Source organism: Gorilla gorilla, chromosome 3, assembly GCF_029281585.2.
Source record: "Gorilla gorilla gorilla isolate KB3781 chromosome 3, NHGRI_mGorGor1-v2.1_pri, whole genome shotgun sequence".
Lineage (NCBI taxonomy): Eukaryota > Metazoa > Chordata > Mammalia > Primates > Hominidae > Gorilla > Gorilla gorilla.
The window spans coordinates 49,621,492-49,634,026 of NC_073227.2; the positions used below are offsets into that span (position 1 = coordinate 49,621,492).

At 38.2% G+C, this 12,535-nt stretch overlaps 1 protein-coding gene across 8 annotated transcripts in view; it reads left to right on the top strand.

The window, feature by feature from the left end:
• LIMCH1 (LIM and calponin homology domains 1) overlaps positions 1–12,535 on the top strand; it is a 339,607-nt gene that overhangs the window by 238,500 nt on the left and 88,572 nt on the right. For all 8 annotated transcript variants that reach the window (XM_019025483.4, XM_055385614.2, XM_055385618.2 and 5 more), the window contains exons 5-6: positions 4,912–4,942; positions 6,944–7,054. In XM_019025483.4, the coding sequence (XP_018881028.4) occupies positions 4,912–4,942; positions 6,944–7,054 (142 nt within the window). The remainder of the gene's footprint in view (positions 1–4,911; positions 4,943–6,943; positions 7,055–12,535) is intronic.

Here is a 12,535-nt window from a genome sequence, read left to right on the forward strand (position 1 = left end):
TTTGATTTGCAATTTTGTGATGATGTTGTAAGTTCTAAGAGACAGAGAATTGGTTATGCTTAATAAAATAAAAATGTGAAGGTAAAAATCAACTTTCAAAACAACTCACATTGACCTTCCCTCTGTGCATAGCTTTCATTCTGATCAAACATCATTTTTTGAATACAAAATTCTTGCATATAGAGTTTGAATTTTGAAGAGGAAAAAAATGTTAAGTAAAGATTAACAGAGAGGCAAGAAAGAAATAGGCACAGAATCAGTGTGTTAGACAAAAAACTTTTATTGGCACCAATTGAACATTTGAGTAGGCTCTTGGAAGGTAAACAGATCTGAACTCTGTTATGCAAAGAAAGCATTAGATTATGGAGAACTTGCTTCTTCATTTACATTTGTAACTGTCTTCTCATATGTGTCAGTGATCAAGTTCTTTGAAGATGAATCATTAGCACTTTGACTATATCTACTTAATGAGCCCTGTTTGGGCCAAATAATTCTTTGAGCAGAATGTCACAATAAAAGAGACAGCAATGTACTTTGTGTAAAGAAATAGCTTGTGACCAGGGTATGAGATGGCAGAGATAACTTTCCTGTAGTTTAGAAGTTCTTTAGATCCTACTGATTTCATATAAAACATTTTCCACTTTAGCCAAACAATGTTTGACATGGATATGCCTGAATAATAAACATAGTTACATAGATAGGGTCTGTGAATTGGTAACTTTTCTTCTTTTGATTGTTTTTGGAGTCATTTTATCATGAAGGAACAGAAAAGGGAGAGAAGCCAAAATTCAGAGCTGTTAATTTTATACCATTTGCTTGATTTTATACTATTTGCTTGATTTTTACACTATATTTGCTTGATTTTTATACATTTGATTTTATACTATTTGCTTGATTTTTTATTTTTTAAAAAGGATGAGGAAAAATAGTAAAAAAATGAGAACTACTGGATAAAATAAAATTTGGGGTTTATATTGGATTTTGTGATTCATGACTGGGAATATGGGAGAGTTAGTAGTGATCTATTATCTAAAAGTACTTTTCTGTTGTCAATATGCCATTCTTTAAAACTTCTCTTGGAAAAATTTTAGCTAAGCAAAAAAATAACAGAATAAAAATCAGGATATTTGAATATGGAAACTGCACTAAACCTCATCTTGGTCATCACATGCCCCATTTATTATTGTACTTAAATCTATCCTCCATAAACCATTGTTCACTTTAGGAAATTGTTTTAGGTTCTGCCTCATCTCCCATTCATAGTTTCACCCGGGTGGCAAGTGACCAGAAACAATAGTAACTGTGCAGCTTCGTAGGTAATAATTAGTCACACACACATTGCTTGGAGGGTGAAGAAAAGGTCACTTTGCAAGTGTCTGCAGCTGCATTCATTTTTTTTTAGAGCCACTTTAAATCGGTATGTTACTAAACCAGAATTCTGAGCCTGATTGGTTTTAAAAATTCAAAACTCGTATCACCTTTATTGCTTATCTACAAAAAACTGGGCATCAGGAAAATGAGGATCCAGCCCTAGGTCTGCTGCTCACTAGATCTGAAGCCCTGGTTAAGCTCCCTTCTTCAGCAGGCCCCATGTATTCATCTAAAAATTGAAACTGGATGGAATATTCCATCTGGTATGATTCTGGGTCAAGCTTGCTCAGTGCAGATATGGGAAGATGGAACAACTGACTTGTAAAAAAAAAAGAGATTTAAATCAAGGTGTGGAAAGAAATCTAAAGGGGAAAATGTCACTTAGGCAAGTGACACATGGATATAGTCCCTTCTTAGTTACTGTACCATCTTTTTGTTTTCCTGTTGGTTGTTCCATCTTGTTTTCTTCCTTCTGCCTTCCCTCCCTTTTTAATCCTGTCTTTCCATCTATCTCTCCTTTTATATTTCTTCTCCTCATTTTCTTTTTAATGTTTCCTTCACTTGGGTACTCTTATTTTCTTTAGGCAATACTTTGCCATCACATTCCCCCATGACCCTGGCATTTTTCATTCATTCATTCAACAAATGTTTGCTGAGCAGCTTCTGTGTGTTAGATACTTTTCATCACTAGAGAAATAGAATGAACTCAGATAGCCAAGGTCTTCTGCTCATGTGGAGTTTACAATCCAGTGTCAAGAAACGAGAAGCAAAGAAGTAAACAAAGAAGATCATTGCAGGAAGTGATAAGTGCTGAGAAGAAAATAAAATGGAGTGATAAGCAAAAGACAGTGGCCAGTCCGGAGTTGGTTGAGGGTGGCTTCTCTGAAGTGCTGGCATTTCAGCTGAGCACTAACTGGGGGCTGAGACACAAATAGGAAGGAAGAACAGGCTGTGGGAAGATCTGTGGGGCATTCAGGACAGAGAAAGAGCAGGTACAAAGTCAGGGGAAGAGGAACGACAAGCTTCATGTTTAAAAGAAAGAAAACTAACTGGTGTGGTTGAAGGATAATGTGTAAGGACGTGTGGTGGGCGTGGCAGTCCACAAGCAGGGTAGGATGTTGAACTCAGAATCATTATAGAGAAAAAACATTTTACTGTATGAGTATTTCAAAGAACATAAAGAATTTTATCTTAAAATGATGCTATAAATTCACTTGCAGTACGTAGAAAGTTGTTTCTGGTTTTAGTAAGGAGTAGAGTATGGAATAAACTATCGGATTTCATGTATTTTTGATAAGTGATGCTGGTTTAATTTGGCACTGTGCAGGGAATGCTTGTAACATATGCAGATTTTGTAAACTAAGGTAGTTAAAGTAGAACTGCTATATTTCTCTGTTGTCCCTCTAAGAGTTGAGCAGGACATCTGTAGACACAGAGAGGAGCACCCCATTGCCACCAATTACTAGCAGAAGCAGTAAGGTATAGGGATAGATCCCACAGAAGAGCTTTGGATGGTTTTCTGGAAGTTTTGTTTCAGAAAATACTCTTTCATTTAGCTTTCATGATAGGCAGTTTTTCTTTTGTGGTGTGTGTGTGTGTGTGTTTTCTTTTAGAAGAAACTTGAGTAGACCAAAAAAAAAAAAAAAAGAGGAAAAGCCTGCAAGTGATTACTGCGTGTGTAATTTAGTGAACTCTACCTGTAATGGATGCCAGACAACCTTGATGGGAAATGAAAGTGTAATGTAGACAGGCACACAGCAAGTATTATTCCAAGGAATCAAAGCAACTGGATGAAACATACGCAGGCTCTGGATTGCTCCCGAGTGTCTCTGTCAAAATTTGGAAGTATTTCCACATAATAGGTGGGAGTCATTCAACAAATATTTTGTGAGCTTCTACTATGTACCAAGCATAATTTTTAGCACTGGGTTACAGTCTTAGTGAACTTTTATCATCAATGCAGAAAAAGCTTTATGTTCCCTATTCTTAATTTGTTTTCCATAAAAGTTTCAAATCTTTTATAGATTTTTAAAAATCTGGTTTCTTTCTTAAATTAAAAGCCCTAGCAGATTGGGAGGCCAAGGCGGGCAGATCACGAGGTCAGGAGATGGAGACCAACATGCTGAAACCCCATTTCTACTAAAAATACAAAAATTAGCTGGTCGTGGTGGCACGTGCCTGTAGTCCCAGCTATTCGGGAGGCTGAGGAAGGAGAATCGCTTGAACCTGGGAGGTGTAGGTTGCAGTGAAATGAGATCACACCACTACACTCCAGCCGGGTGACAGAGTGAGGCTCAGTCTCAAAACAACAACAACAACAACAAACCCTAGCAGATATCCAAGCAGATAAGGACATCCCATTTTTTTTCCTATTAAAAACAGAAACATGTGGTGGGGAGAGGGGAGGGATAGCATTGGGAGATATACCTAATGCTAGATGACGAGTTAGTGGATGCAGCGCACCAGCATGGCACATGTATACATATGTAACTAACCTGCACAATGTGCACATGTACCCTAAAACTTAAAGTATAATAAAAAAAAAAAAACAGAAACATGAAAACATTTTTTAAATCAAATCCAAACTGGACTAATGCTTCTTTCAATCTACGTCCTTGTTGATGGGTTTATTTCCATGGTATACTACTTGTTTTCTATTTCTTCAAATTTCAATGGACTTAAAATGGTCCACTTATTCATTAATATGTACTTTAGGTGAGTGTATGCTGCAATGAAGTAATCAGGGTCTAAATACTTTCAGGAATTCTTGACTGGTTTATATGATAGTCTTACAGTCCCTTCCCCCTCACCAAAGTTACTGGGGAAAAAAGAAGTGCAGTTTGTTTTTTCTAGTGTTTATTTGTTGACGTGTTAAAAAAACTTTGAAATAATTTTGCAGGAACTCATATTTCATTGTATGAATATTTCGAAGTAGCTTTTTTGTTTATAGTTAGAGAGTAAACATGGGTGCATATTTGAGCATGCATGTGTGTATATTTGAACATAACAGGCATATTTTCGTGCTTATGGCTTATTCCCAATGCTAATTTATGTCCAGAGCAGAAAAGAACAAATATTTGGATAGGATTGCTTCTTGTACACATATTTTCAGGTCTGTCTAATTAAATAAGGTTTTAGACCTGTGTTAAAAATACTTGCATGAAGATTTTGGAAGTGCAGTCGGATTTCAGTTTGACAGCGGTCTATAATCAAGGCAGAATCTTCAGTGGTTAATCTTTGAGAACACAACTATGAATAGTCCCAGTTCTGATCGGACTTTTTCTATTTCCAGAAATTATAAAGCATCATCTTTTTATAGCGTACTGTGGAACTTTAATCCCACCTTGTCCTTCTACATTTTGTTTCCTAAGTAATTTTATTCAGTGCCCGAAATCACAAAACTTAAGCCTTAAAAAATAATACATTCTTCTGATTTCATTATATATGTTAGCTTCAAGTACATCTTAATGGCATTTAAGGAAGGTCACAATTTAGAATCTGCTATTCTGACAATATTTTCTTTTCCCTTTCCTTGACTAGGAGCCTTGATTATAGTAGGAAGCTGAAAAATGTAAGTGTTTTAACTTCCAAACTTGTATCTTTGATGGTTCAAGTGTAAAATTTAGCTAATTCAATGTTTCTCATATGCCTTGCTGGAAAAAGTCCTTAGAAAAAAGTATATGTGTATTTCATAGAATAGTTAATGACCATGATAGAAATAAAAATAGTAAATTGTATATGTGTTGGGCTGGGGTGGTGGTGGTTCTCTTTATTTAGATAAGTGCTCAATCCAGAAATAAACAAGTGAAAACTTGTACTCTGTTTATGATTCAGTTTCTTAAACACAAAATGATCAGGCTCAATACTAACATTAGCCCCTTTCCATTTGTAGGCACAGATGGGATTATTAAATTAAGCAGTTTGGCAAATTGTTGTAGGGTAAGATCTGCACAATATGAATAGTGTTGACTGCCATGGGCCTATACTCTATGTATTTGGTTCTCCTTTTAATCTTTTGCACTTTTATTAGTACTTGCCCAAGTGAACTTTTTGTAGATCTTATTTTCAAAAGGCAAGTATGTTAGTGCTGTTTTATTTTCAGTTTAGATTGAGGAATGAAAGAAGTCACATTCTGCATCTAAAATTTTAAAATTGGCTGAAGCCTCTTTTTAAAAAAGTTTCCCTAGGTGCTATTATATTTGATTGGCATTTTCATTCTTATCTTCTTTTTCCTCCTTTATAAAACTAGAGGTATACGCCATTTTTCATCATAAAATTTTAAACAAATCAGAAAACCTTTAACCTAAAACACAACAGTCTATTTTCCATTCCCCCGTTATACCTTTTAAGATAGCCTCATACTCTCAGCACACATTAGTTATTTTATGGTCCTAGTTAATGTCCTGACATTTGAATCTCTGGAAATTTATTTGTAAGCAATCAGTTCAAAAGGATGTTCTGGAAGTTTCGAGGGATTCATGAAGTAAAATTTTCCCACAGAGGTAGAAAACAGAATCACCTCTTAGCATCAGTGCACATAACCATATTTTGGGTCTGTCGCCAGCTGGACTCATGTAACTATACCACGTTGTCCGAAACATTTTCTGGCCTACCAAGTAGAAGGAGGCACAGTAAGTACTTCCCAGACTGGCTAAAGCGATAAGACAGAGTGTGAAAAGAAAATACTCATCTTAGCTTCTACATGGGCCTCAGATACCTGTAATTCAGTGTGAAGGAGCTCATCTCCAGCTGACTCTGCTGGGTTTCATGGGAAGTGAATGTAAAGAGGATTTGCTTTTGTGGACAATTTCTTTGGAAATACAGAACAAAATTAACTTGGGACCGTAGCTTCAGACCATTGAATACTCATAGACATTCTTAAATATCCAAGGTTGTTTAATTGGTAGCAAGCCTTGTCAAGGCTCAAAATTTCCCATCTCAGATTAATGGGAATCTAACTATACCCCAAAGCTAGGTATCTGCAGATCATATTCTTCATGACACTGCTTTCTTTTGACTTTAATTAGATATATTATGTTGATCCTCTGCTGGGAACCACTAATTAACCTTTATCACTTGTTTGGGATTTTATTTTTTTTCCTGCCATTGGCCTTAGCAGAACCTCTGTGCCCACAAGTAGAAATAATGGGCCTTCAAAAGCACCTTTCTCAAAAGGAATTGACAGTCTCTTTCATTGCTTCTCTGGATAAAGATTCCAAAGCATTTTTGAAAAATTTTGCTGACTAATTGTGAAATCTTTACTACATAAAAGATAATGTTGGTGGATTCATTTTTCCTTCTTGCTGTCTTAGAGACCATTTCCTCACTACCTAACTTTCCCTAACACTGGAGTCGTTTTAACTACTCAACCATGTTTGTGTTGACTGACATGGCATTGGGTTCTTATTAAAGTGATTTTACATTTAATGGATACCTCATGGGTGGTGGTTTTTTAAAATCGATGTAAATCAGCTCTTTCCTTCCTGCCTTTCTGTAGTGGTGCATTATTGACTCCTTAGTTTAAACGTCATTCTTGAGGGAAAAATCTGCTCTTGTGCATTTTGTTCCACAGGTATTAGTTACCATTTACTGGCTGGGAAAAGCAGCAAACAGCTGCACATCCTACAGTGGAACGACACTAAACCTGAAGGAGTTTGAAGGATTGTTGGCTCAGATGCGAAAGGTAACTTGGCTTTTCTTCTTTATCCCATAAGCGTTAGACAAGGTGGGAAAGCTACACATTTGCTTGTTTTTAAGATTACTAGAGTACTGGGTTGTGGAATGGTATGAGCCAAAGATATGCACTCAAGGAAACGATCACTTGTCTTATCAATGACATCTTTGCCTCATGCATGTCACACCTACCTGCACTTTCATGCCCTTCAGAGAACAGGAGTTCTGAGCTCCATCCAACTTTTTAATTCCAAAAGAGCAAATTCGATCTGTCAGTATATGCCTTTGTATGCCAAGATGCTCAGTGCTTGTTTTCTTGGGGGAATAATGCTTGAATTAAACAATGCAGTATTATGCAAAAATGAAGACTCGCTCTGCACTTTTGTGCTAAAGGGCATTTTGCTTACCCACTGGGGCCTTGATGTGGGTGAGGTAATGTGAACCAAGCTCTTACCTTGGCATACGCTCTGGACAAGGCGGGATACATTAAATGCATTCTCCTCTAACATGTGCATGTTATGGCCACTGTTTTTGAATGACATAGGAATTTGGAAAACATTTCATACATTGTTAAAAGCTTCATTTGTTTCTTTGAGTATAGAAAAGACTGACCTAAGGTAGGGATTTGTCAAGGAAACAGTTGAATGTTTCATGTGTACTACTTGCCTGAATGTTTCATCTGAAGGTCCAGCAATATACAACTCATACAAATGGCTAGTACATAGTGTTACCCAGGAGAGGCCCTCCCAACCCACCTTAGTGTACAGGTAAGGCTTATTTATAATGGACCTCCATGTACTTTTTTAATTATTTTATTTTTTTGAGATGGATTCTTGCTGTGTCGCCCAGGCTGGAGTGCAGGGGCGCAATCTCAGCTGACTGCAACGTCCGCCTCCCAGATTCAAGTGATTCTCCTGCCTCAGCCTCCCGAGTAGCTGGGATTATAGGCAGCCACCACTAAGCCTGGCTAATTTTTGTATTTTTAGTGGAGACAGGGTTTCACCATGTTGGTCAGGCTGGTCTTGAACTCCTGACCTCAGGTGATCCACCCACCTTGGCCTCCCAAAGTGCTGAGATTGCAAGTGTGAGCCACCGCACCCGGCCCCTCCAGGCATTTTGGATAAAGTCCACATTAGAGGACAAATAATTGAGGCCTTACTCTTCCTCATTTCTCTAGTATGCAAAATAAATGAACTAGAAACATTCACTTCCTTGCAATTTTTCTTTTAATACTGAAAGCAAGAATTGGTTCCAATTTTCTAAACATTTATTTTCCTTTCCTTAAATTAAAGCTAATGGTCCTGATAGTTCTTCACATTTGGCTAAGGCTAGTCTGGCTCATGTATTTATAAATGGTCAAAGCTTTCATATTGGTCATAACACACATACACAAGGTACTTTAAGCTGAATTCCTTTAAAAATAAAATAAACACAGACACACAATGAAGCACAACTCATTGCTTCTCAGTCTCACCTCTTAGTTGCCCTTTAATTTCTCATCTAACATCCAGTCTAGATTTGAGAAGTCTAAATGTTTATTGTTTTTATATTAAATTTGGACTTGAATAATAATAGATGGGTCATCAAGCTCTGTCTCACAGTTCCCCTGCTAGATTCTGTTGGAATCTGATTTATTCTCATGACTGACATTTCTTACTACTAGTCCAGCTCCTGTAGAATCTGAGCAGCTATTGGTTTCTTCAACTCTCCTAGCTTCTCTTTCTGCAGTTAGTTTCTTCAACTGCTATAAAATGACCTCTTGTTAACAGCTGTTACCCTTTTTGTTGAATGTAGATAACATCACAGGACATGGTGGAGTAAGTAGTATCCCTGGATACATGACTCTTAGCAAAAATGGCCAGCCATGATACTGCCATATCTCCATCTAGAGAGAAAATGACTTGAACTTCACTGGACTATCCGAGCACCTGGAAATACTAGTTTTATATGTAATATATATAATCTCATTTTGTCAGTTAGGATCAGGTTCAGCTGGGAAACACAAAAGCCTCAAAATAACAGATAAAATAAGACAACAATTTTATTTCTAATTCACATAAATGAGACGTGGACATGAGCAGTCCAGGGCTGATGTGGGGTTCCATGTCTTTTCACCAACAGAAGGCCCAAGCTTCTTTGTCTTTTTGTACCAACAACCTCAACCCATGGCTGTTCACCTGATGATCCAAGATGGCTGTTCAGGCTTTAGCCGTCATATCCACATTCAGCCAAGAAAAGGGAGGAATGGCGGGGAGAAGATTCCATGCTCTCCCTTTAAACACACCTCTGGGAAATTACACACTACACACATAGCTACATCTTACATACTTGAACTTGGTCATGCACCCATACCTAGCTGCAAGCAAAGACTTGGGGAAAGTAGGCTTTATTTCAGCTAAAAACTGTAGGCATTTTTGTTAGGAGAGCAGATATTGAGGGACAACTGTAATCTCTTCTGCACATATGCAGGCTGAAATAAATTCGAAATTAGTTTTTTTCTTTCACAAAGGAGATTATCCACAAATTTTTATATTCATTTTTCTAGTGGGTGAAATGTGCATAAAAATGATTCACTAGGGTGCAACTTGTTAAGTTCTGTAGTAAAGGTGACCCAGGTAGAGCCCTTGGCATAAAGTCTGGCATGTAGTAGATATTCATAGATTGCTGCTACTGCTGTATTTTTTTTTAAAGGATCTCTAAAATCACAGTGACAGTGGCCTTTCACTGAGACTGGATATGTCAGAAAAGTCCTTCCAAAGGAAGTGGCACTTCAGCTGAACAAAGAGGATTTACTACAAAAATATTAAGATTGAAGGGACACCCATGGGGACGAGGGTGGCCCTGGAGATTTCAGGATCTTTCTCTCATCTCTTATCTCTCCTTAAACTCATTCTTTCTTCCTATAGGCAAACATTCCCTTATAACAGGGAGCGTGGCCAGTATCATCCCCAGGATTACTTGCTTCAAGCTCCTTGCCCAGAAAAGCAAGGGAATGCTTTCACCTGGCCCCAGGTGTAAAAGATTCCTAGTAATGTACCCTGGCCCCATGTGGACCTTATTCCTGAAGCAGTCACTGTGATCAGGGGCAAGTGATACCATGACTGGCCCAGGCTACTCCTGTTTCAGGGGGTGAGGGGTATTACAGGAAGAAAGGGAAAAGGGGAGGGAGCATGGTGGGCAAGCAGATGCAAGATCTCTGCCTAAAAGAGCAACCATCTCAATTTCTAGTCCCTCAACCCACCTTATGTTTTTTTTTTTTCATGATACTTATCATCCAACTTTGTATTCATTTGTGTTTTTCTGTGTATTTTTTGTCTTCTCTACTGGAATTTAAGACCCATGAAGACAGGGTATTTGTTGATTTTTCTGGAATGTTGTGAACTAGAACAGTGCCTGTCACACAGAAGATGCTCAGTAGATATTTGTGGAATGAACAACTTCCACAACCAGAGGGTGGTGGGTGGAGAGTGGCTGAGCAGGCCGGAAAAGTAGAACCCTAAAGCCCTCTAGATCAGGGTGAGCCACCTTACAAATCACAAAGGGAGCAGAAAATGTTGAGCGGTAAAAGAGAAGCATCTGGAGTTTCTCAGAAACTGTTAAGTCATCCACCAGTCCTAGCTGGTTCTTGTTATGTCTGAGAAAGGGGGATAGGAGGAAGATGAGTAAAATAATCCCAAAATTTCATGAAGCTAGTAGTTCTCACCCCTTCATTAACATACTTTAACTAGAATAACTCAGTAGCAGTTAGCACAAGGGACTGAGATTCTAGATGAAAAGCAGAGACAATGTTAATTAGAGCCCAAGAAAGGAGAATGTAGATGTGCTAGTCTCTGTTGGTTTATATCTTCTACTCGCCATCAGAAGCTTCACTTTAAGTGACCAGAAAATGAGATATGGTGACTTGATGGGAACCAATAGAATTGTCCATCCAGCTGATATCCTAATTTTTATTTCTGGCTGAAGAGCCAGCCTGTCACTTCACCCTGAGCTTCCTCAGGACGAGCTTGGCCAAGCACAGCCCTGGGTGGCCTGGTTTTCACTGTTCAAACTGGCCATGCCATTCAGCTCCCAGCTCTTGCACTTGGTCCAAGGTTTGATTCTTGGCTTTCTACATAGCCGTGAATATAACGGCCTCTCTGTTTTTCCTTCCCATAACTATCTGTGAGAAAGCAACTAACGCTCCAAGAGGCATGTTGACTTTCTCCTTTCTTCTCCTGTGGTTTGTAGGGTGAGGGTGGGGAAGACATTTGGGCCTGTGGGGAGCCTTTCTGATATTATTTTCTTGAAAGTCCAGTTGTGTAATGGCTGCACCAAGGAGCTTGTAGCTGTGTCATTTCCAGATGTGACCAGCGGTCCACCTCCCTAAATTAGGCTCAAGACATCTAGACATGGGATATAAATGAAGAGAGAGATAGAGGAGTGTCAGGATGTGTAGAAAGTTGTGTCCTTAGCTACATTTATAAATGTTTTATGATTTGTATATATTGAAATTTACCCATTTGAGAGAATAAATTGTAGTAATTATAACTATAGCTGACACTTTTAGAGTACTTTTGTTCTATAATAGGCATTTTTCTGAATACTTTCCATATATGAACACATTTAACCCTCCCAGCAACTCTGTGAGACAGGCGTTATTATTAGTCCCATTTTACAGATGAGAAAACTGAGGTCTGGAGAAATGAAATAACTTGCCTGAGGTCACAGCTGGCAAGGGGTGGAGCCAATAGTTAAACCCAGCCAGTTGGTATTCGGAGACCATTCTCTTAACCATTACCCTAAACTCCTTCTCTCTTGCACTAATCATGCTTCATATAACATTTCAGTCAACAGTGGACAGCATATACACAATGGTCCTAGAAAATTAAAATTCAAGTTGAATATCCCTAATCTGAAAATCTGAAATCCGAAATGCTCCAAAATCCAAAACTTTTGAGCAAAGACGTGAATCTGAAAGGAAGTGCTCACTGGAACATTTTGGATTTTGGATTTTCGGATTTGGGATGATGCTGAACTGGTAAGTGTAATGCAGATATTTCCAAATCCAAAAAAGTCAAATCCTGAAAGCTTTTGGTCCCAAGCATTTGGATAATGGAGACTCAATCTGTAGCACATTTTACAGTATGTTTTCTATGTTTAGGTATGTGTAGATGCAGAAATACCATTGTGTTGCAGTTACCTACAGTATTCAGTACAGTCACATGCTGTACAGCTTTGCAGCATAGGAACAATGAGCTGTACATATAGTCTAGGTGTGTAGTAGGATTGGCCATCTAGGTTTGTGTGAGTACACACTGTGATGTTTGCACAACAATGAAATCACCTAATGACACATCCCTGTCATTCAGCAACACATAACTATATTTATAGTTTTGTGATCTAGTCATAATAGCATTTAGCTGAGGATCATAATCCAGGTTAGCATCATCTACAGAATAAGGAGGCAGTAAGTGTCTAGTAGTAGAGAAGATGCTGATGGTGGAACTGTAAC